The sequence below is a fragment of the Typopeltis vanoorti genome, chromosome 6 (genome assembly GCF_054136105.1).
Source record: "Typopeltis vanoorti isolate ZY-2024b chromosome 6, IOZ_Tvanoo_1.0, whole genome shotgun sequence".
In the NCBI taxonomy this organism is placed as follows: domain Eukaryota; kingdom Metazoa; phylum Arthropoda; class Arachnida; order Uropygi; family Thelyphonidae; genus Typopeltis; species Typopeltis vanoorti.
The window spans coordinates 155,417,088-155,440,533 of record NC_143554.1 but is presented as its reverse complement, the minus strand read 5'-3'; the positions used below and the strand labels follow the sequence as shown (position 1 = coordinate 155,440,533).

Sequence of the window (23,446 nt, the reverse complement as noted above, 5' to 3'; positions counted from 1 at the left end):
TTATAGCAGGTACTGTGCAATTAGAAGAAGCAATCTCAATGAATCAACAACATGGAGGAACCTGCATAATAATACTAATATAAATGGAAACATGAGAGTTTAAGGATATGCATAAAGATGAGCAAAGAGTGAAAAGCAATAGCTGCAATGTTTGATGAATATCAGACTTTGCATGAATATCAGTTACATGAATATCTGGGTGATAAGGACACATACTACAGAGAGAGAGAGAGAGAGAGAGAGAGAATAAAGACAGACTAAAACAATTTCAAGTAAGAGGACAAATTCAGAGATTGTGTCACATAAATTGCTGAGAGATATCTATCAGACAGATTTAGAGGATATTATTATTATTATTATTATTATTCAAGCCTCCAAGGAGTCAAAAGACTCATCGAGGGAGGTCCTTTCTAAGACATAAAGTCTGTCAAGACTCATCAAGGGGAGGTCCCCCCCTGAGAAACACAAAGTCTATCACACCACTCTTTAAACTCACTGACCGTTCTCGCTCCCACAACTCCATCAGGCAATGCATTCCATGGCTCAACCACCCTCCACACAAAGAAACCACTCCTCACCCTCTTGCTCACAGTTTCCTTTAGTAACTTCCAGGGATGGCCTCTTGTCATCACTCCTTCCCGCTGTTCAACCAAGCGAAAGAACTCCCCAGTGTCAACCCTGTAACCACCTCTCAACAGTTTAAAAGTCTCAATTATATCACCTCTCCTTCTTCTATCCTGCATATAGACAAATTGAGCAGAGTATACATGCAATTTATAGACAAAAATACATTACCACCAGTAGTTTTGTATTGTTTCATGAGATGGTGCCATACATCCATTTTAGGGCCTCGTGGCTGTGTTGCAACATCTTATGCTAACTAACTACAGACAGAAATACTATTAGTAGCAGCAGAAAGTGTTGTGTCAATGAAGGATTATGTAATATAGACAACGCATTATGTGGAGTGAAATGCCATCTCCTGACAAATCCTTGGACTCCTTGGTGGTGTCACTTAATAATAATATTAAGTGGGACTGTACAAGGATAGTTATGAGGATCGGCTGAGAGAATGTGGACTGCAGAGTTTGGTGGATAGAAGAAGGAGAGGTGATATGATTGAGACTTTTAAACTGTTGAGAGGTGGTTACAGGGTTGAGGAGATAGCCTTGATATCTTCATATTAGATCAATCCTGAAAAATGTTGTGAAATCAAGCCTCTATGTATAATACAAGTAAACTAGTCATGAAGATACCTCACTCACAAACTTTGTTTGCTTATATTTGAGTAAAGGAACAAAACAAGAATATAATTCCTTGTTGAGTATAATATAATTTGTAATCAAGTGAAAAAAAATTTCTGTAACTATTTCTTATCCACAGGAAATTAATAACATGGTTCTGCATCAATCATTTGACTACCTGTATAGAAAATGTATGAATTCTGCACTGAGTTAACTTTAATATCTGACAAGATGTTGAATTCTTTGAAAGCTGGATTTGGGATTCAAGACCTCTGGAGGTAAGCACCTCCTGTTCCTAGATTCACTCTATATCTCTTTTCTTTTCTTTTTTTTTATTTAATTTTCTTATCTTAACATTGAATTTACAATTGATTTACGAACTTTAAATGAGTGATCCCCAGTGGAAATGCCTCGATATGAGTAGGGATTTATGTACTTCATAGCTTTAATGAATTCTTGCAGAGGAAATAAGAATAAGGCTGGTAGTTGTAATTGATAAAAATGACTTGACTGCAAACAAAAAACATGAACGATTGGATATCAGGAGGTTGTTGAGAAGGATAAAAGAGAATAATGTGATAGGAAAGGTAGTAAACATGTTGCCCAGGTATGACAGTGGTGAGATGAGGCAGAGAGCAAGAATTATGAATGATATGTTAGCTGAAATGTGTGAGAAGAAAGGATTGCAGTTTGTTAATGCGTGGAATGAGTTTGAAGGACAAAGTGAACATATAGGAGTGACGGATTGCATTTAAGTAATTTTAATGTGAGTTGCTTGGGGAGACTGCTACTGGAAGGTAGAGAAGTGAGAGCAAAGAATGAATCGAATCAAGTGAGAAGCGATATGGAATAATGGGAGAGTAAGACAGGAGAGATTGAAGAGGTAGAAAAAGTTATGAATGAAGAAATGAGCATGAGTATAGAAAATGAGAGAGCAGGTGTGCAAGACAGACAGGGAAATGGAGAGGCTCAGGATGGACAGAGGAACACAGCATGAGAAAGGTAGATACTCCAAGAGGATGTGAATGCACATGTGCACAAAAAGAAAAAGGGAAGGAGAAGACCTGGGATCAAGGGAAAATAGTTGGATTTGAAGAAAGTTCTAAGATGAACAAGGAAAAAAAGAAATGGCTCGAGTTAAGCAAGAAGAAGTCACGTGAAATAATTGGTATCAGTGCAACTAGCTATAGATCCAAGAATAAGCTGCTGTGTTTGTATACAAATGCCAGAAGTGTAAGAAACAAGGCAAATGACATGGTTGCATTAATTGAGTCTATTTACTCAAAAATTGTTGGAATAAATGACACATGGTTGGATGAGGATAACATCCTGACAGGAATAGAGATGGAAGGGTATGATGTGTTTAGTAAGGATAGAAAGAGTAAAAGGGAGAGGAAGTGCTATTAATGACAGAGAGAGTTATGTCTATACAAAGTAGAGATGCAAGAAGGAAATAGTGCCAGTGATTTTGAGGCAGTATGGTGTGAGATAGAGGTGAATAGAGTGAAATACTTAGTTGGATGTTGTTATAGACCTGGTAATGTGGATGGTAGTGACTATGGAAAGTATAATCAACATCATTGATGTATAATCACAACAACAGTATAATATAAATCACATTAACAGTATAATCAACTATGTATACACCATAATGATCACCCTCGTCTTATTTGCTTGGATAAGCAAATAAGAAAAGGGTGATCATTATGGGTTTAATTATGTCAATATACACTAGGATGATGAGATAGCAACTGAAAGTACAGAAAATGGATTTCTTGAGTTTTTCAGGGGCAACTTCTTCAGACAGTATGTAACACAGAACACACGAGGATTGGGGGTCTTGAATTTGATCATCTCATTAAAGGATGTAATTCAAATGAAAAGTCAAATCACCCTCTAGGTGAGAGTGACCATGAAGTGATTAGTTGGTGGTTGCCAGCAGTGGGAAGATCTCTGTGAGAAAAGGGTATATGTGAAACTACAAAGCTGGTGATTATGAGGAGCACTGGAGACAGCTTGCAGGTGTAGCATGGAATGAAGTTAGAAAAGAGATCAATGCAGCTTGGGGGATATTCAAGAACTATCTAGTAGAAGCATGTATAAATGTATTCCAACGGGCAGAAGGTTAAATAAGGTAGATGTGAAATGGATGAATGAGATTAAGCATGCGATACAGAGAAAAAAGGCATTATGGAGGTAGCATAAGAGAAGTGGTAATAACAAATTCCATGAGGATTACAAAGACCAGGCAAGGAGGGTGACTTGGTTTTAAGGGTAACAAAAGAGAGGTATGAGCAACAGTTAGCTAATGAACCAAAAAGAATCCTAGGGAGTTCTTACAATGTGTAGCCAGCAAAAAAAAATGAATGATTATGGAAGGATGACAACATCGATTGGAGAAAATGGTATAAGGACAACAGCTGCAGAAGATATAGTGGAGATATTTAATCGACAGTTCATAACGGTTTTTCATTCTTGTAAATGTGACATCATGGAGAGATTGGGATCATTTGATGATGGGGAGGAGAGAGAGAGAGAGAATGACTGTAAGTGAACAAGAGGTGTATGGGGAATTGAGCAAACTTGATGTTAATAAGGCTGTGCCACTTGATAATCTATCACCACATATTCTGAAGGAATGTGCCAGGGAGATGACATCTGCCTCAATATATTTTTTTAATATGAGTCTTGCACTGGGTCGAGTTCCAAAGGAGTGAAAAGAGGGCAAGATTCTGCCACTTCTTAAGGAAGGTGATAAAACTCAAGCATTAAATTATTGGCCTATCTGTGGTTCAGGTGTTGTGGTTAAGTTGTTGGAGAAGCTAGTGAGAACTTTCAAGAGAACATCCAGTCTGTCCAAAATAGGACAGACTGGATGTTCATAGTTGCAAGGAATTTGATAAACTCCAGGAAGAGATAAAGTTGAGCGTTTGTCTTTAGGAGAAGGAAAATGAGAAGACAATTTGTTAATAGGTGAATACGTAGTTGTTAAATCATATTTCTTTAAAATTCTTGCGATAGGTTCTGCAATACTGGAGATATAAGGATTAGGCACTCGACATATTGAAACGTTGTTTTTGTGGAGGATTATAAGAATTGAGAAAATGTTGAGTATTTATTTTAGAAGAGCCATTGAGTTTCATGTGTTGTTGGATAGTAGAAAGTTCTTTCTGTAGATAATCAAAAGTAGAACAATTAGTTTTGTCTCTTCTGATGAGGCATTTTATAATTCCTGTTTTTTGACAAGGATGATGGGCTGATTCTTTAAGAATATAACGACCTGTGAACATTGGTTTCCTGTATACTGTAGTTGTATGAATATTTGAAGGTGACCGGAGATGAGGAGAACGTCTAAAAAAGATAACTGGTTGTTTTCTTCTATTTCCATAGTAAACTTTATACGAAGATGCAAGGAATTAATACTGTTTAAAAAAGAAGGTAAAGAGTTTTTGCTGTGAGGCCAAATAGTAAAGATGTCATCTATACCTTTTTTATCTATATCTATATGTATATCTATATCATCTATATCTCTTTACCTTCTTTTTTAAACATTATTAATTCCTTGCATCATCGTATAAAGTTTACTATGGAAATAGAAGAAAACAACCAGTTATCTTTTTTAGACGTTCTCCTCATCCAGTCACCTTCAAATATTCCTACAACTACAGTATACAGGAAACCAACGTTCATAGGTCGTTATATTCTTAAAGAATCAGCCCATCATCCTTGTCAAAAAACAGGAATTATAAAATGCCTCATCAGAAGAGCCAAAACTAATTGTTCTACTTTTGTTGTTCTACTATTTTTCAGAACCTATCACAAGAATTTTAAAGAAATATGATTTAACAACTACATATTCACCTATTAACAAGTTGTCTTCTCATTTTCCTTCTTCTAAAGACAAATGCTCAACTTTATCTCTTCCTGGAGTTTATCAAATTCCTTGCAATTGTGATCTTTCCTATTTTGGACAGACTGGACGTTTTCTTGAAAAAAGAATCCAAGAACATCAATCCTCCATTCTTCACAACAAACCTGAAAAGTCTGGATTGGCTCAACACGGGATTGAAACTGACCACAGCATCTTTTGGTCCAGGACTCGCCTCTTACATAGATCCCGTTATAGGTTCGAACGTTTGTTCAAGGAAAGCGTGGAGGCCTTACTCCATCATCCCAACCTGAATCGTAATGACTGTATATCTATATCAAAAATCTGGGAAAGTCTAATCAAGATTACTCATTAATTTTTTTTTTTTTCAATCATGTCTCTACTTCAAAATGTTCCATTTTATACTTAATACTTAGTGATATAACATCACGTGGCATGTTCTATTTTTAATGATCTATTGTTAATATTCTAGCTTATATTTTTTAAAACTGTTCTTGTAATACCACTGAAGATGGTCTGCTATTTCCAGACCGAAATATTTGGTTAATTAAATATCTTTCTTGTGTTTACGTGCATTTATCATTCAGTCTTATGTCACAAGTATCCTTAAAACAGCAAATTTCATACCCTTGATTTCTGATATTTCTAGCATTTGTAAACAAACATAACAGTTTATTTTTAGGTCTATAGCCAGTCCTATTCAAGCCATATGTTGGTTGTGATTTTCCCACTACAACTACCAAATCATCTTTATCACCGCTTACCACATACCTGCTCAGTCTCCACTTCTTCACCCACATTGCAATATATTCCATCTTCATACACACATTCACTGCCACTTTCAGCATTCACTCTCTCTATGACATGTCTCCCTGTCCACCCGAGCTCCCCACATTTCCCTGTTCCTCTTGTATTCCCGTTCTCTTTTCCTCTCTCACACTACTACTGTTTCCACTGCCAAGCACTTCTGTCTCTTAACTACAAATCTCCTGATTTTTCTCTTCATCTCTTCCTTCTGATCTCTGGCACACATTACATACTGTACTTCCACACACTATACTTTCATCCAACAACACTTTCTCTAGCACACTCACTCCAAAGCCATTTAAATGCAACCCATCATGCCTATATAATTTCATTCTTCCCGCAAACACATGCCATACATTCATAAACTCCACTCCCTTCTCCTCACACAGCTGTGCCAACATACCATTCATGATTTTGGCTCTCCGTCGCAACTCATCGACATCATACCTGGGTAATACACTGACTACCATTCCTACTACACTGTTATCTTTCACTCTCCTCAATAGTCTACTGATATTCGTCCTCACATCCTTCTTATGTCCAGTTAGATCATTCGTCCCCACAATCACAACTAACTCTCTGTCTCTTGCTCGTTTCTTCCTCATGTCAAACGGCTTAATTATTGTACTCATTCTTCTACCCGGATAGCAGACCTTATGGACTCTGTTAGTAACTAGCCCTCTAATTATGGAGTCTCCATATACAGCTATCCTGGAATCAATCCTCACTTCTTTTACTCTTTGTTCTTTCATTCTGTTTTCTTGCATACTTTCATTAGTTTCCACTAGATGCCTAACATCACTCAACATATTTTTCATTTCATTTTTCATTTCCAATATCTGTTTCATTAAATCTTGCATTCCGACAATTTCACTCTCTATCTCGCTACCTATCGTTCGGCCACACTTTACTTCCTTTACCTCATTCATACTTTCTTTCACCCCCTTATCACTAACTTTCACTTGTTAATTTATTAATAGCATGAATATGTTTACAAATGTCCTACAAAGATGTTTCTCAATAAGCCAAAAAATAGTGAAATGCTTACTTATATGAAATTTTTAATTTTTAATTATCCTTAATTTTTATATAACGAAATTTTGAAACTTACTTGCAGTTTTTTTCTTGGAAAATTTTGTTCACAGTGATGACACTTAACATAATTCACTGGGCATTCCAAAGTGAGGTGAGAATCCATGTTCATAACAGCAAGTTCAATTTTGCAAAATGGGCATTTGACAACTGCATGTTTGCAGTTCATTTCATGACCCTGCAGAAGAAAAGAAGAAAGAATATATGAATCAACAAACTGAAATATAGTAGTACTTACTAACTTGATTTGACTTCTTTGACTTTCATTATTAGTAAAGATCTAAAAAACAAAAGCTTTTTTTTTCTTGTAATTTTAGCCAGTAACAATTTTTATTACACTGAATAGTAAGAATGTTTAAAATTTTAAGATTAAAAAAATCTTCTAGATTATACAAATGATTATTTGTGAAGTATAATGAAAGAGAGAGAGAGAGAGAGAGAGAAACTGATTAAACAAAATCTTTATTTATTAAAAAATAAAATAAACTGACATTTCGAGAGAATATCACATCATCATCAGGGGAATGACAGTGTAAAAGATTAGCAGAACAGATTAAAATTAGACATATTAATATTATTTCAGGATTCTATGGATTCAACAAGATGTTACTAGATTGATGCGGAAGATATTTTTCATAGATCACACAGAGAAAAAGAGAGAGAGAGAGAGAGAGGTAGAATAAGAAGTCATCCCTAGAAGCTATATAAGAATGACGTGAGCAGGTTACTAAGGAATAGAAAAACTTTTTTACATGGAGAGTATAAATTAGTGAGTGGAATGCATTGAGTAAGAGTGTGTATATATAGGTTCTTATATACAAGTAACTCAGTTGTGACTTTACTTTAAGCACAAACTTTGTTTGCTTATGATAAAAGATGAAACCAAGAGTATAATTTCTTCGCATCTTTAATTTATAGTATAATCAAGTGAAAAAAAAAAACTTTTAACATCTGTCTATAATCCAGAGTATTTTAGTAATGAGGTGTGACACCTTTTGAGAACTTCTATATGGAAATATGACTTCTGCATTACTTCAACCTTGGTATCACTTCTGGGTCTGGTACCGACTGATGAGACCTCAATAAAGGTTGAAATTGGTCTACGTAGTGGTCTTTATTATAATCATCATCATCATCATCATGAACCATGGGCTCACTGCCCATTGATGTCTGATGCTTGTTTCACTATCTTCTTCCACCTTTCTTTGTCCAGTGCACAGTGTCACAGTTTTTTTACACCCATTCGACACCAGTCTTTTATATCATCTATCCATTTTCTCCGTATGGTCTACCTCTTCTGTTTAAACCATCCAAAATAGCAAACATAAATGTCTTTATCTTCCGGTCCTCATTCATTCTATAGATGTGTCCAAATAATTGCAGCTTCCATTTTATAATCTTCTGCATTAGATTCTGTTTTGGTTGTATCTTCTGATAGAGCTCTATTGGTGTGTGCTGATTTGATGGTTCTGATGTATGGTTCCTCCACTTGTTGGTTTCATAATGCTTTAAATATTGCACAAGTTTTTACTGAATCAAATGCTGTCTCATAGTCAATAAAACCAAGGCATAGTGGTAATTGATATTCATTACACCGTTCAATAATCTGCTGTGCAACTTGAATATGGTCCGTTGTACTAAAGCCCCTTCGAAAGCCTGCCTGTTCTTTTGGTTGTGCTAGGTCTAGAGTCGTAAAAAGCCTATGAGCTAAGACTTGTAAACACTTTGTAAACCATTGATAGTAGACTGATAGTTCTTTAGTTCGTCATGTCTTCTACCTCACCTTTTTATGTATCAGAATTAGGGAATAGTCTTCTTCCTTGTTCTTGGTACATTGTTTTTCTTCAGGCATAAAGTAAATAATTTTGATAAGAGTTTGTAGATTATTTCTCCACCTGTTTTTAGAAGTTCAGCTATAACTCCAATCTCACCTGCAGCTTTCCCATTTTGCAAGCTTTGGATGCTCCACATAACTTCTTCTTGTAGAATCTACAATACGTCAGCTGTTTCATAGTTGTGTTTTTTTCATTTAATTCATCATCCTGATATAATATTTAGTAAAATTCTTCAACTCTTTTTGCTATAGCATACCTATCTCTGGTGATGGTCCCATCTTGTAGTTTGACTGAAACCATCTGTTTACTGCAGTTCATTAATTGCTGTTTGAATTTTTTGAGACTATGGTTGTTTTCAATTGTTTGTTGTATGAATTTACAATTAATTTTTCTTATTTCTTCCGTGATACGTTTCCTGATCATTTTGCAAAATTCGGTGTATTCAATTTTATTATTATTATTATTACCCAAATCCCATAGACTCAAGACTCATCTAGGAGGTCCTTTTATCATACACACAGCTCATCATACCATACTTTAAACACATTCAAATTCTCTGCAGACACCACACTCTCAGGCAACATGTGTAGAATACGTGTGTAGAGGCTTAAGTGTTGTGAGGACATCATGTTGGAGGCTTAATGGATTTTTTACAACACTCAAAAAGAATTAAAATAGAATTTAATACTTCCTATATTTCGTCCTGGTCACTAGGACATCTACGGGGATTACAAAAACAATTAATGTAACATATACACAAATAACAAACAATACTAAGCCCAACCACGTGGGTGACACTAAAGTCCTATCTAGGTAGAGCACCCTTTAAGGGCAGTAGTAGGGAGCCTGGAATGTAAGGTGGGAACTCTGGGTGATGAGTGTTTCCCAAATCTTCGGAAGCTTAATGCAACCGTATTTATTGAGATTTGGTTGGTTTTTGAGAGCTGCTGCTGCTTCTAAGAAAAGTCTCTCTTTCTTGAATTTGCTGTGGTGGAGCATGGTGGTTTTCTTCCATGATACTCTGTGGGTGGTGTCCAAAACATGGTCAGCCAAGCCTGAATGGCCATAGTTGTGTTTGAAGATGTAAGACTTGTGTTCCTCTAGACGGATGGATGCTGATCTGCCTGTCTGTCCAAAGTACGCCAGCTTACAGGAACAGGGTACTTTGTAAACTCCAGGCAGAGAGAGAGGAGGGAGCTGATCTTTTGTAGAACGGATAAGGGTAGCAAGTTTGCGGTGGGGCTTATATGCTGTGTGTAGGTTGTACTGTTTTAGTATCTTGGCTATTTTTTCGGATGTGCCACGGATGTAGGGTATGGTGATGGCATTTTTAAAATCTTGTTGACGAGAAGGACGGGGAATGGGGGAGATGTTGATTATTTTTTTGATACTGTGATCGCTGTAGCCATTGGAGAGGAAAGTGCTGTGTATGTGGTTAAGCTCAGTAGTGAGGGCGGTTCCACTGGAACAAAGATTGTGGGCTCTCTTGGTAAGAGTTTTAATAATGCCATATTGTTGAGAGGGGTGGTGGTGGGAGAGTTTGTGAATGTATCTGCCTGTGTGTGTGGGTTTTCTGTATACGGTGAAGGTAAGTGTATCATTAGGCAGGCGTGTGACTAAAGTGTCTAGGAAGGGTAAACAATTGTTCTTTTCCTTTTCCATAGTGAACTGGATTCTTGGATGTAGACTATTGAGATGACTGAGGAAGGAGTCTAACGTGTCTGGGCCATGAGGCCAAATAGAGAACACACCATCTACATATCTTAGCCAGATAGAAGGTTTGAGTGGGGCTGAGTCTATGGCTCGTTTTTCGAAATCTTCCATATAGAAATTGGCAAGGGGGGGTGAGAGGGGGGAATCCATGGCAGTTCCCTCTATCTGCTTGTAGATTTTTTTGTTCCAAGAGAAATACCCAGAGTTAATGGCAAAGGAAAAGAGATCTAAGATGTCAGAGGGAAAAACGTTTTCTAAGAGAGATAAGGTGTCAATTAAGGGAATATTGGTAAACAAAGAGGAGATATCAAAGCTTACCAATATGTCTGTCTTATTCAAGGTTAAATTTTCTGTGAGGGCTTTAAAGTGGGTCGAGTTTTTTTATATAGGAAGGGGACCTTCCGGTGAGGGGGATCAGAGAGTTGGCCAGCTGTTTAGATAGTCTATAGCAAGGTGCATATTGGTGACATCTACTATAGGCCTGAGTGGGGAATTAGATTTGTGGATTTTTGGTAAACCGTATATTCGGGGGGGACGGGAGTGGAAAGGTTTAAGTTTTTTCGTGACGTCAAGGGACCAGGAAGATACTTTTTTGAGTAAGATTTTTAGTTTCTTAACTTGTGTTTTTGTGGGGTCGTGTTCTAGTGGGATGTAGGTAGCGCGATCGCGGAGGATAATGTTCATTTTACGATTGTATTCACTGGTATTAAGAACGACTGTGGCATTACCCTTATTTCAATCATTCACAACTCTGCACAAAAAACCCTGCTTCTCACTCTCCCACTCACACCCTCTTTATACAATTTCCAGGGATGACCTCTGGTTCTTTCCTGATCTCCCACTGTTTTCTGTAGAACCTCTCCAACAGTGATCCTATAACAACCCCTTACTAACTTGTAAGTCTATATCATATCTCTCCAGTTATTCTATAGGTTATTTGATTGTTTCATTTCTCTTCGTTTCTTCATCAGCTGTATTGTTTCTTTAGAAATTTTGTCTTGTTTCTGTTCTGTGGTATCAGCTATTTCAAGTGAACACTGTAAAAGGTTTTGAGTAATAATGTCAATACTTTCTGATAGATAAGCATTGTCATCTATAATAAGATGTTTAAATCTATTGTTTAGTTTGTGTTGGAATATATCTTTTTTAATGTGGAGTTTGTGTACATCTATGTTTTTCTTTGGTCTTCGAAACATTTTTCTTCTTTCTTTTTGGCAGTTTATTTGGATTTTACTATGTACCATGCGATGGTCACTTCCAATGTTGAAGGTGTTTATAACAGAGCAGTCTTGAAAGATGTTTTTCTTATTGCTGAGGATAAAGTCAATTTCACTAGTTTTTCCATTTGGGCTTTTCCATGTACACTTCCCATGTGTTTTTTTCTTCAAAAAGAATTCATGATGTAGAGGTTTTCTTTCTCTGCAAATTCTACTAACCTTGCTCCTCTATCATCTCTCATGCCATATCCAAAATTTCCCATTGAGCTTTCATCTGATTGTTGTATACCAATTCTAGCATTAAAGTCTCTCATTACACTTCTGAAATGATGTTTTCCTTTATTGTACAGTTGAGATACATCATGATAGAAGACTTCGATTTCTTCATTAGGACTTATTGTTGGTGGCATTTTCTTGATGATCTTGGATGATCTTAAGGGTATATCTTTTTGAGGAAAAACAATGCTTGTTATTCGATCAGATTATTATTATTATTATTATTATTATTATTATTACGGGTATCTCCATGGAGTCAGTAGACTCATCGCAGGAGACCCAAACTAGCAAAACAATATCTGTCATATCCCTTCTTGAATTCATTTACAAACGAAGAGCTCACAACTAAGTCAGGCAATGAATTCCACTCATTCACCACCCTCCAGGCAAAAAACCTTGTTCTGACACCTTTGTTAACCACGCTCTTCTTTAATTTCCAGAGATGACCTCTTGTTCTTCCATCACTATCACACAGCTGAAACAATTCCCCTGCATCAATCCTATAAAAACCTTTTAGTAATTTGAATGTTTCTATCATATCCCCTCTTCTTCGCCTATCAACCAATCTCTGCAATCCACAAGCTCTCAATCTATCAATAGGGAGCATTTTTTATATCACTCACCAACTTGGTCACTCTTCTCTGAACCCTCTCCACAGCCTCCTCATCTCCAAGGAATCCAGGTGACCAGACCTGAGCACAGTAATCCAAATGTGGAAGTATCAATGCTTTATAAAGGGGAATAATAACCTCTTTATCTCTGGATGTCAGTGTGTTCCTCAACAACCAAGTAATCCTATGTGCAATCTTGGACACCTTAGCAATGTGTCCTCTGAACTTCATCTCCCTATCTACCAATACCCCTAAGTCCCTAGCCTCATCAATCTCTTGGAGTACCTTTCCATCGATGTAGTACACAGCTGGTAATCTTTTAATCCCAAAATGCATGACTTTACACTTTTCCACATTGAACTGACATCCATTTTCTTTTGCCCATTTTACCAGCTTATTTAAATCCGCGTGCAAACTTTCAACATCAACTTGATTTTTTATTTCACTACACAACTTTGCATCATCAGCAAACAACTGAATATCTCCCTTTAAGCCGTTTCCTATATCATTTATATACAAATTAAACAACATTGGCCCAAGCACAGAGCCCTGAGGCACACCACTGGTTACCTGCCTCATTCTGGACTCGGCTCCTCCATACACCACCTTATGGTATCTCTCCCTGAGCCATTCTCCTATCCATATCACCAATTTAATATCCATTCCCATCTGCTCCAATTTGCGTAACAGTGTTCTATGGGGTATCCTGTCAAAAGCCTTAGCAAAATCCAGAAGTACCACTGTGTAGCCAGTTCCTTTGTCCAACTCAGATGTTATTCTATTATGAATAGTTAATAGATTGCTAAGGCAGGATCTACCTTTAACAAAACCATGTTGGCCTCTATAGAGTATCATATCCTGATCCACCCATTCTTGAATTTTGTCTTTAACCAACTTTTCCAATACTTTTACCACTACTCCTGAGATGGTGATTGGTCTGTAATTCAATACCGCAGTTTTAGAGCCATCCTTATGCAAAGGAACCACTTTGCCTAACTTCCACTCCCTAGGGACCATACCAGAGTTCAAACTTAAATTAAATATCCAGGTAAGAGGGGTTGACAATTCATTTGCACATTCACGCAACACCCGAGCTGATATTCCATCTAAGCCTACCGCAGTGTTTGCATTTAAGTTTTGAAATATATTTAATACCTCTGATTCTTTAGCTTCAATTCTCACATTAGGTATTGGTATAGAGATATCCTCACTTGGGTGATAGACTTTTGAAAAGTGATCACTCAGTAACTCGACTATTACATCTGATTTTGTCACCTCAATACCATCAGCACCCACTAAGGTTATCCTTCCGAAGTCATTCTTCCTCTTACTTGCCACATAGCAGAAGAACTCTTTGGGATTACCCTTGATCTCTTTGGCTAAGGTCTTCTCATAATCTGATTTAGCTTTTTGGTAACCTTCCTAGCTTGAGCCTTGTACTGCTCATGGGTGTCCTGATCGCCTTTCTCCTTGTAAATTCTCCATAACATTTTCTTTTTTTGCAGTTCAAGCTTGATACTACTGCTCATCCATCTAATGCCTGCCTTGTTTGACCTCCTGACCATGGGGACACAATCTGATATTGCTTTCCTCAGATACCCGCTGATTTTATCCCAAGCACTGCTAACATCTTTCCCTTGCAATATGTTCTGCCATGGGATGGCTGCAAGCTCACTCCGAAGCTTGTTATAATTGCCTAAACTGTAGTTCCGTACATACCCCTTCTTAATAGAAAAATCCACAGATTTTGCAACCTCCCAAGTCAATACCACATGATCGCTTTCACCAACTGGAGGTAACGAGGACACCTTACTTATGCATATAACCTCTGAACCAATAACCAGATATACTGTCAAATTCTATTATGCTGTTCTTCAATTTTTTGTTGATCACAAATTCAACTCCACTGATTCTTTCCTTATCTTGGCCTGAATAATATAGTATGTCTCCATTTTTTAATTGAAGAATTTCTTCACCATTACGTCTAACTTGACAGGGTCGAAGAATGTCCCATTTTAGTGGCTTTAGCTCTTCAGCTAGTTCAGTTAGCTGTGCTTCATTGCTTAGAGTCCTACAGTTTAATGTTCCAAGGTCTATTTTCCAGTGGCAGCATGATCTGGTTACCCGGGGATTCTTAGCACCTCTGCCTTCTTGTTTAACTGCCTGCTGCCGTAGGTGGTAACAATCTGGCCTCTGGAGAATGAGGGCCATTTTATTTCTGTCTGATTCATCTTGGAAGGCTAGGCCATAAATTCACCATGCTGGCCCAGTGCAGGTTGGTGAATGATAATATTTTCACATGGAATCACCAGTCTCTTTTATTCAACATATTCAGAGCTGCCCTGATATCCAACGGGTGGTAATCAGTTCCCCCCATCCACCACCTAGGGGATGCACTCAGTAGCCCATCGGAGCCCTGATATATATATATATATATATATATATATATATATATATATATATATATATATATATATATATATATATATATATATATATATATATATATATATATATATATTAATTCTCATGTTTCTACCTTAGCAGTTTTAGTTTCCCTGATTTTACATGTCCAGTATCACACTTTCTGACCAACACTTTTTTTTTTTTTTTTGCAAGCAACTAACCCCAAATTATTCAATGAAAGCCATTCTTCAAATATAGATCTATCTGTCATTAAAACTGTTCTGCACGCCCACCATCTGAATACCATTTGTTCTACCTAATGCTATCTCTGCTATCATGATCTTCCTTTTCAGTTACTCCTATTATTCCACAATGAATGATTTACACTCTCAGTTCTCTCTTTCGTTAAGTTTTTTCTTCTTCTTTTGTTTCATATCCTCTCTCATTCTGTATTTATGTTTCAAATCATCTGTATCTGACAAACTATGCTTTCTCTCTCTCTCTCTCTTAGTAAATAGTCATGGCATTAGTCACATTTCAGATATAAAGACTGGTGTGTGTGCAGAAAGTACATGTAATACTTTCTGTGCACACACAGTGAGAACAGCCATTAACTAAATAATTCATTAGTAGTCCTGATCAACATCTTGGTACTGCAGGTTCTTTCTACATTCATACAGTAATTATGGTCAATGAATTAACAATCTGTTGAAAAGCCTCTGTTGAAGAGACTCCATAACCAAATAAATACAGAGATGACAGATACTCTTCAGGTAGAAATTGAAATCCTATTTAGGATGTAAAGAACCTTTATCAGGGAATTTCAAGTAGGAGTGTGGGAGCTAGTTTCATAAGGAAACAGCAAGATTTCTCTTCCGACAAGACAAACAAATATTCTGAGAATGCATGCAAATAACAGACATAGCACAGTATTTAGACAGGATTAACTACCCAATTATAGTCAGGTTTCTATAAAATGTAGTTACTGACTCTAACTGACTATTCAACCACTTTATGAAGAACAAGTGATGAAGATTGGAAAGCCTTCTCTTTATGTTAAATTAACATAAAGGTTTGGATGGACCCTCTTCCTTAAGAAATCAAATAAGCCCTACAGTGAGTTTCACCTAAATGACATGAGCCAGAACCACCAAATATGTTATGTAACTTTCTCTTAACATATAGCAATATAAACATTTTTCTGCACCCACCAAACACCTCACACTGCAGATGTTGCCTTATAACAAATTGCTCAAATAAAGAGGGCCCATCCAAACCCACAAATGTGTGAATGTATTCCAAAGATTAAAAGGCTGAATAAGATATCAAATAAATGAAAGGATTACACATCATCATCATTATTATTATTATTATTTGTGACACCTCCAAGGAGTCCGAAGACTCATCGCGGCAGGACACCCACTGTACACTCCCCGTCTCCACTACTATACCGAACCTCTACTACCAATCATCTACACCAATGCCATCTACCGCCCACAACCACCATCACAGCTAGTATTTTTTGTCTGTAAATTGCGTGTGTTCTGAAGGGCCAATTTGTCTGTATGCCAGATGAAAAACCCGAGTTTCTGGGAGAAAAAATCCTGCTACCTCCGTACGAGATCGGCTAACTCACCTTCAATTGAAAAAGTCCATATAAAGATTCCTCCCATCATGAGGGCAATCGAACTTAGGCCTTTTCTAATCGAACAGCACAACCGTCATTCTTCCAATTGTGCTATGGAGGTGCTACATGAAATCTGGAAGAAAGGATACTGTGGAGGCAGCAATAGATGAATAATGGTAACAGTCAGTTGCATCAGGAGTACAGAGAGCAATCCAGGGAGGTGACTCAATTGGTAAGAATAGCAAAAGATGAGCATGAGCAGACATTACTAAATTATCCCCAGAAAAACCCTAGAGAGTTTTTCTAATAAGTAGCAAGCAGAAGGAAGAATTATGTTAATGATGGTAAGATTGTAAATGTGGGTTATATTTTTATTTTGTTGATTCTTGAGATCTATTATTATCTTGGGATGCTTTACTTATATATATATCCAGGTGATGCTGCAACAATGTCATATATCGTTACTTAATTTTATACGTTCCCATTTTTTATACTCTAGATTCCTACCTTCTGTATTCTATACTCCTTCTACCCGAGAGCAATGGAAATATTTATTTAGATTTTTGACTGCACCATCCATGTCTCGATATGGTGCAAGAAATATAGTACTTCCAGTAGGTTACTAAATCTTTCACAACAAAATCTCTTTATCATCCCCAAGTTATCAATTTGCTTTGCAGTCCTGGCCCTATAACTATCTATTTATCTCAAAAAGGACTCTAATAACCTTTGGGCTCCCACTTTACAGATCCGAGTTTATTTTTGAATCAGTGCATTGCAAAAGACAAAAAAATGAGGCCAAACCGTTATGTACTAATATATAAACAAAATTTAATTACTAATCTAATACTTACTATACAATACATGAAATCAAAACTTCACTCATACAAGAAATTCATTAATCTTGAATAATTACTCAAATGTAATACTTAGTGAACTCTCTTATTTTTTTTTCTCTAATTAAATCTCAGATAAGGCATTCTATATCACAAATACTAAATATTATTCACACAGAATAAGAAATTTCTAGGTGTGCATTAACAATCGTAATTAGTCATCAACCATGCACCACACAGACATTATATGACTCTTAGATTCTCATCTTAAAGACTTAGTTAATTGACTGATAATCACTTTGGCATATTTCATTCCCTTTGATTAGAACAGCTCTGTGATGTGATAATAAGCAACTAAATTAACACACATTACTTAGTGAACTCTCTTATTTTTTTCTCTAATTAAAATCTCAGATAATGCATTCTATATCACATATACCAAATATTATTCACACAGAACAAGAAATTTCTAGGTGCGCATTAACAATGTCGTAATTAGTCATCAACCTTGCACCACACACACATTATATAACTCTTAGATTCTCATCTTAAAGACTTAGTTAACTGACTGATAATCACATTGGCATATTTCATTCCCTTTGATTAAAACAGCTCTATGATGTGATAATAAGCAATTAAATTAACACCCATTAATCAAAGGAAATCTTAATTAGTCCAATTTTTCTTAGGGAAATTAACTATGCTCACATTCCATAAACCACAATTTTTCTATATTAAATAGTTCAGCAGTTCCTTGAGGGGAATTCTCTTATATCACAAACATAAAATAATTAACATACAGACTCACATGGGTCTCTGACTGTCTTGCATACGCCTTCCCTCCTTGTTTCTTTTCCTTTTCTTTTCTGGGGCTTCAGGGATTTCTTCTCCGTTCCGTGTTTTCTTCTTTTCCTTGATGGGAGTCACAGGGCAACATTAAGGAATCATCGCATTGGTCAAACGGGACACAAGACTGGCATCTTCCAGCGTCTGAAACTAACCAGTGAAGAACTGCGTAGGCTGATGGGCATGCACGTACTCGAACAGAGTGGCAAAGGCTTCAGGACCAGTAGCAGGAATTCTTCTCAGACTGTCGCCTCCGATTTTATCCTTGGCTTTGGACTGGAAATTCCCTTGGTGGATGGAACTCCGTCTCCCCCCCCCCCGGAACTAACGGCACTTCTTCCTCGACCTCTCATGGATAGCTCACTCAAGATGGAAACAAGAAGCCCTTCTCAACAAAATTCCAAGCCTTATATTCTCAATACCCTTGCACTTTGGGTTAAGTTTATAGGACCCCAAATGTCCCCGTACATGTCTTGTGCATAGTTACGAGCAAGTTCTCGAACTTTTGACAAAATCCTATTCTTCCCCTTTGATGTGCTTAATCCGGCTACGTGGCCTATGGGACTTTCCGACTGATGGAGGCCGTCCCTTTTCAATACTGACCTTGAAGGTCAACTGCTACAGGACTTGTAAATATGTTGCAAAAGAAACTGCCGACTTACAGACACTACCCTTGGTTTCAAACATCCTACTTCTGCTCTTAAACAATGAGCGAGTTAATTCCCTTTGGGCTTATTTTGATCTTTATACAAAGTTTAAACATACGAAACATAGATACATTATATACAAGGTTTTTAAGTTGTGTTCCTACAGTAAAAATCAATGTACTAGAGATTTTATTAATTTTCATAACATCGAGTTTTTACATAGGCCCACCCTTTCATGAAAAAATTTTTTCATGACACGAATGTGGATGAAAAAAATTTTTTTTCTTTACATTAACTGTGTGCTGTGTGTTATTCTCTCTCTGGAGTGGACAATACTCAGGTTTGTAATCCTCCTCAATGTTTTTATACGGTGCTCCTTTCTCGTTAACACATTTAATTTCTCTATTATCTTTCCAAGTTTTGCACCTACTTAATTTTCCGTTAAACTTATTCATAAGACTTGCACAATCAGTAAGCCTTCATAGCAATAGCTAAATTCCATCCTAACAATCCACTTATCATTCTTCTAAGCATGAAAAGAAAACAAAGGAAGTTGGCATAATTAAACTGCCCCTGAGATTGTACATCAGCCTCATGTTTTCTGTGCCTGATCCACCTTGAATTGTTATGGGAACTTCTGTTTTTCTTAGATCCATCATAATTAGTGCGCTCATTACTATTACCTTTTTTCACCTTTTGAATTCTCTGTAGTCTAGCTAAGGTGCGTAACTGCACGTGATCTGGACGTGTAGGACGTCTGTCATTTCTCCCTTTTTCTTTTTCTATAACGTTTATTTCTATTGCACCTTTATCATTACCTTCCGTGGGCTCTATATCCTTCTCCTGATTTACTGCCACACTTGAAATGTGAAAGGTTTTTTTCACATCATCTTGTTGGGTGTCTCTAATTACTGAGGGATCATTTTCTTCTTCCTTTCCATTTATATTCTCACTCATCTCAGCTTGTTTATTTTCGATGACCTTACATTTTGCTGTATTAAACCGACACCCCCATTCATTTGCTCATCCGTCTAGCTTATTCAAATCATCTTGCAGGGTTACCACATCTGCACTATTACTAATAACCCTTCCCAGCTTCACATCATTCGCAAACAACTGACTATCCCCTTGCAATCCACTGACAATGTCATTGATATAAAGGTTAAACAATATAGGTCCCAGTATTGAGCCCTGTGGGACCCCACATGTAACCCTCTCCCTCCTTGAAACTGTCCCACCATACACAACTCTCTGATACCTATCAGATAGCCAATCCTGAATCCAGTTGACCAACCTGACATCCAGACCCATGTGCTGCACTTAAATATCAGCTTATTTATCATGTGGCACCCTGTCAAATGCCTTCGCTAAATCCAAGAAAATGGCAGCATATGCCTTTTCCTCATCTACTGCTCTTGTAACTTTATGTTTTAGCAACTTACTTATGTACTATTAAAAGATGAAAAATAAAAATGTATTGGACAAGGAAAATGCATATACAGTGGTATACTTAGATTTTGCAAAACGCTTTTGATAGACTGCCACACGACAAACAGTTAAATACATATGAGAATGGATAACAGACTAGTGAGCTGGTTGGTAACTGGCTGTCAGATAGGTATCAGAAAGTTGCATTTAAGGGTGTAGTACCCGAAGTAGGAAAGTCACTAGTGGTGTGCCATGGGTCTGTATTGGGGCTACTGTTATTCAATTTTGTATATTAATAATATTGGGATTGGTTTACCTGGTAATATGCAACACTTTGCAGATGAAGCAAAATTAAAGACAATGATGCAAAGCAAGCAGATGTCATTGGCCTTACAGAAGGATTTGAATAGAATGTATGAATGGGCAGAGAAGTGGAACTATCAGTTCAGTGTTGCAAAGTAAGGTTTCGAAATTTGCTAAGCAACAATGGGATGCCAAGTTCACACTTGCAGGCGAAACTTTGATAGAGGCAGAGAAGATGAGAGATTTCAGAGTGTTGGCAAAAAGAACCTGAAATTCAGGGGCCACATTGTGTAAGTTGTGAAACTGTCACATCCAATAATGGTAATGATGCATAGTATCAGGATATGCAGAAACAGAGGTTATGAATTTATTGTATAAGTCCTTGATCAGGCCTCAAATAGATTACTGTGAACAGATTTGGTCACTTTGCTTTCATGTAAAGATATGTTACATAGAAGATTCACAAAAGTCATAACTGGTCTTTGGAATGTGGAGTATGAATATATATTGAAAGGATTTAATTTGCAAAGTCACCTCATAATAGGTGGAGAAAGGAGGATATGACTGAGGCATATAAATTGGTTAGGGGGGATGTTAACATGGAAGAAATTTTTTCATAGAATGGTGAAGGGGAATGGAACAAGAGGTCACCTCTGGAAACTGTATGAGGGAGGTGTGTGCAAAGCTATGAGGAGCAGATTTATTACATGGAGAGTGATAGTGACTTGAATGTATTGTGAGTGTGTTGTGATTGTAGACTTATTGAATGAGTTTAAGGTAGAGTTGGATGAGCTTTGTGTGTAATAGTATGTACCTCCCACAATGAGTCTCTGACTCCATTGAGGTCAGATGCTAATAATAATTAATAATAATAAAAAATCCATGTTTCTGTCACTACACTCATGCTCATGTTACTTAACCATTCCACAAGCTTGCCATCCTTCCTTTACCCCTAATTATAATTAAATACCTTCAGCACTATCTGATAGATGGTCAGTTTCCATATTGTGATTATACAGATATTTTCATGGACATTGTTCAGCAAAACTAGCATCCATAATGCTCCACATTTATGCTTAACCTACAGGAACATGAGTAACAGCTGTTCAACATCCTTTTACAGCTGAACAGCAAGCTCACCACACCTGTTATTCGTAAGCATTATTATTATTATTATTAATATCTGACCTCCATGGAGTTAGAGACTTATCGTTAAAGGTACCCATTACTGCACACAATCCTCATCCACTGTGCCTTAAACAGATTCAATGTGACTACATTCACAACACACTCAGGCAACGCATTCTGCTCACCAACCACTCTCCATATAAATAACATGCTTCTATGTTAACACCCTATTATACAATTTCCAGCAATGGCCCCCTTGTTCTATCCCCCCCCCCTCTTTCATTCTATAAAATATCTTTTTCATGTAAACCTGATAACAACCCCTGATTACCTTAGATGTCCAAATCGTGTCCACCCCCTTCCTCTTATTCATGTGGCTTTGCAATTTACATTCTCTCAACCTGTCCTCATACTTCACATTCCAAAGACCATTGACAACCTTTGTGAATCTTCTCTGGACCCTTTCCAACATATCCTTGTAAGCATGAAAACTTGGAAACCAGATCTGCGCACAATAACCCAAATGATGCAGGAAGATTTTTCACTTGGTTATACTATAAATCAAAAATACCAAGAAATTATATTGTGGAGGGTGGTTGAGCCGTGGAATGCATTGCCTGATGGAGTGGTGGGAGCGAGAACAGTCAGTGACTTTAAAGAGTGGTATGATAAACTTTGTGTTTCTCAGGGGGGGACCTCCCCTCGATGAGTCTTGACAGACTTTATGTCTTAGGAAGGACCTCCCTCGATGAGTCTTTTGACTCCTTGGAGGCCTGAATAATAATAATAATATATGATTGTTTTAATCCTTTATTCAAGTGAAGAATTTTCAGAACTGGGGCAACTTGTATATAGAAGCTAACAACTCCACATCACTTGCCTTAGTATCCCATAATGTAAAGCACATATCCTTACGGACATGTATAATGCTGTGCATTATGGAAAGGGACCCAGACCAGTTCTGACCTTTACTGAGGTCTCATCAGTGGGAGCCAGACCCAAGGATGATATTAAGGTTGAAGTAATGCACGTCATATTTTCATATACAAGTAGCCAAAAAATCATTAATTTATAGTATAAACAAGTGAAAAAACTTCCAATAACTATCTCTAATCCAGAGTATTTTAATAATAAGGTGTGACACCATTTGGCTCGTATATGAAAATATGACTTGTGCATTACTTAAACCTTAGTATCATTTCTGGGTCTGGTTTCCACTAATGAGACCTCAATAAAAGTCAAAACTGGTCTGGATAGTGACCCCTCCCATAATGCATAACATAATACGTGTCCATAAGGATATGTGCTTTACATTATGCGATACTAAGGCAAGTGATGTGAAGTCATTAGCTTCAACATATGAGTTGCCTCAGTCCTGAAAATACTTCAGACATAAACTTTGTTTGTTTACACTTGGATAAAGGATTAAACCAAGTAGATAATTTCTTGGTATCTTTAATTTATACCCATATGATTCAATTGCATAAGGCCTCTTATATAATGACATCATAACCTCTGTATTTCTATCATTGCTATTATGC

The 23,446-nt window shown here is 37.0% G+C and overlaps 1 protein-coding gene across 4 annotated transcripts in view; it reads right to left on the bottom strand.

Annotated features, from left to right (window-relative positions):
• LOC150106126 (uncharacterized) overlaps nucleotides 1-23,446 on the bottom strand; it is a 424,317-nt gene that overhangs the window by 256,580 nt on the left and 144,291 nt on the right. For all 4 annotated transcript variants that reach the window (XM_090393871.1, XM_090393872.1, XM_090393873.1 and 1 more), the window contains one exon: nucleotides 7,052-7,210. In XM_090393871.1, coding sequence (XP_090249997.1) covers nucleotides 7,052-7,210 — 159 coding nt within the window. The remainder of the gene's footprint in view (nucleotides 1-7,051; nucleotides 7,211-23,446) is intronic.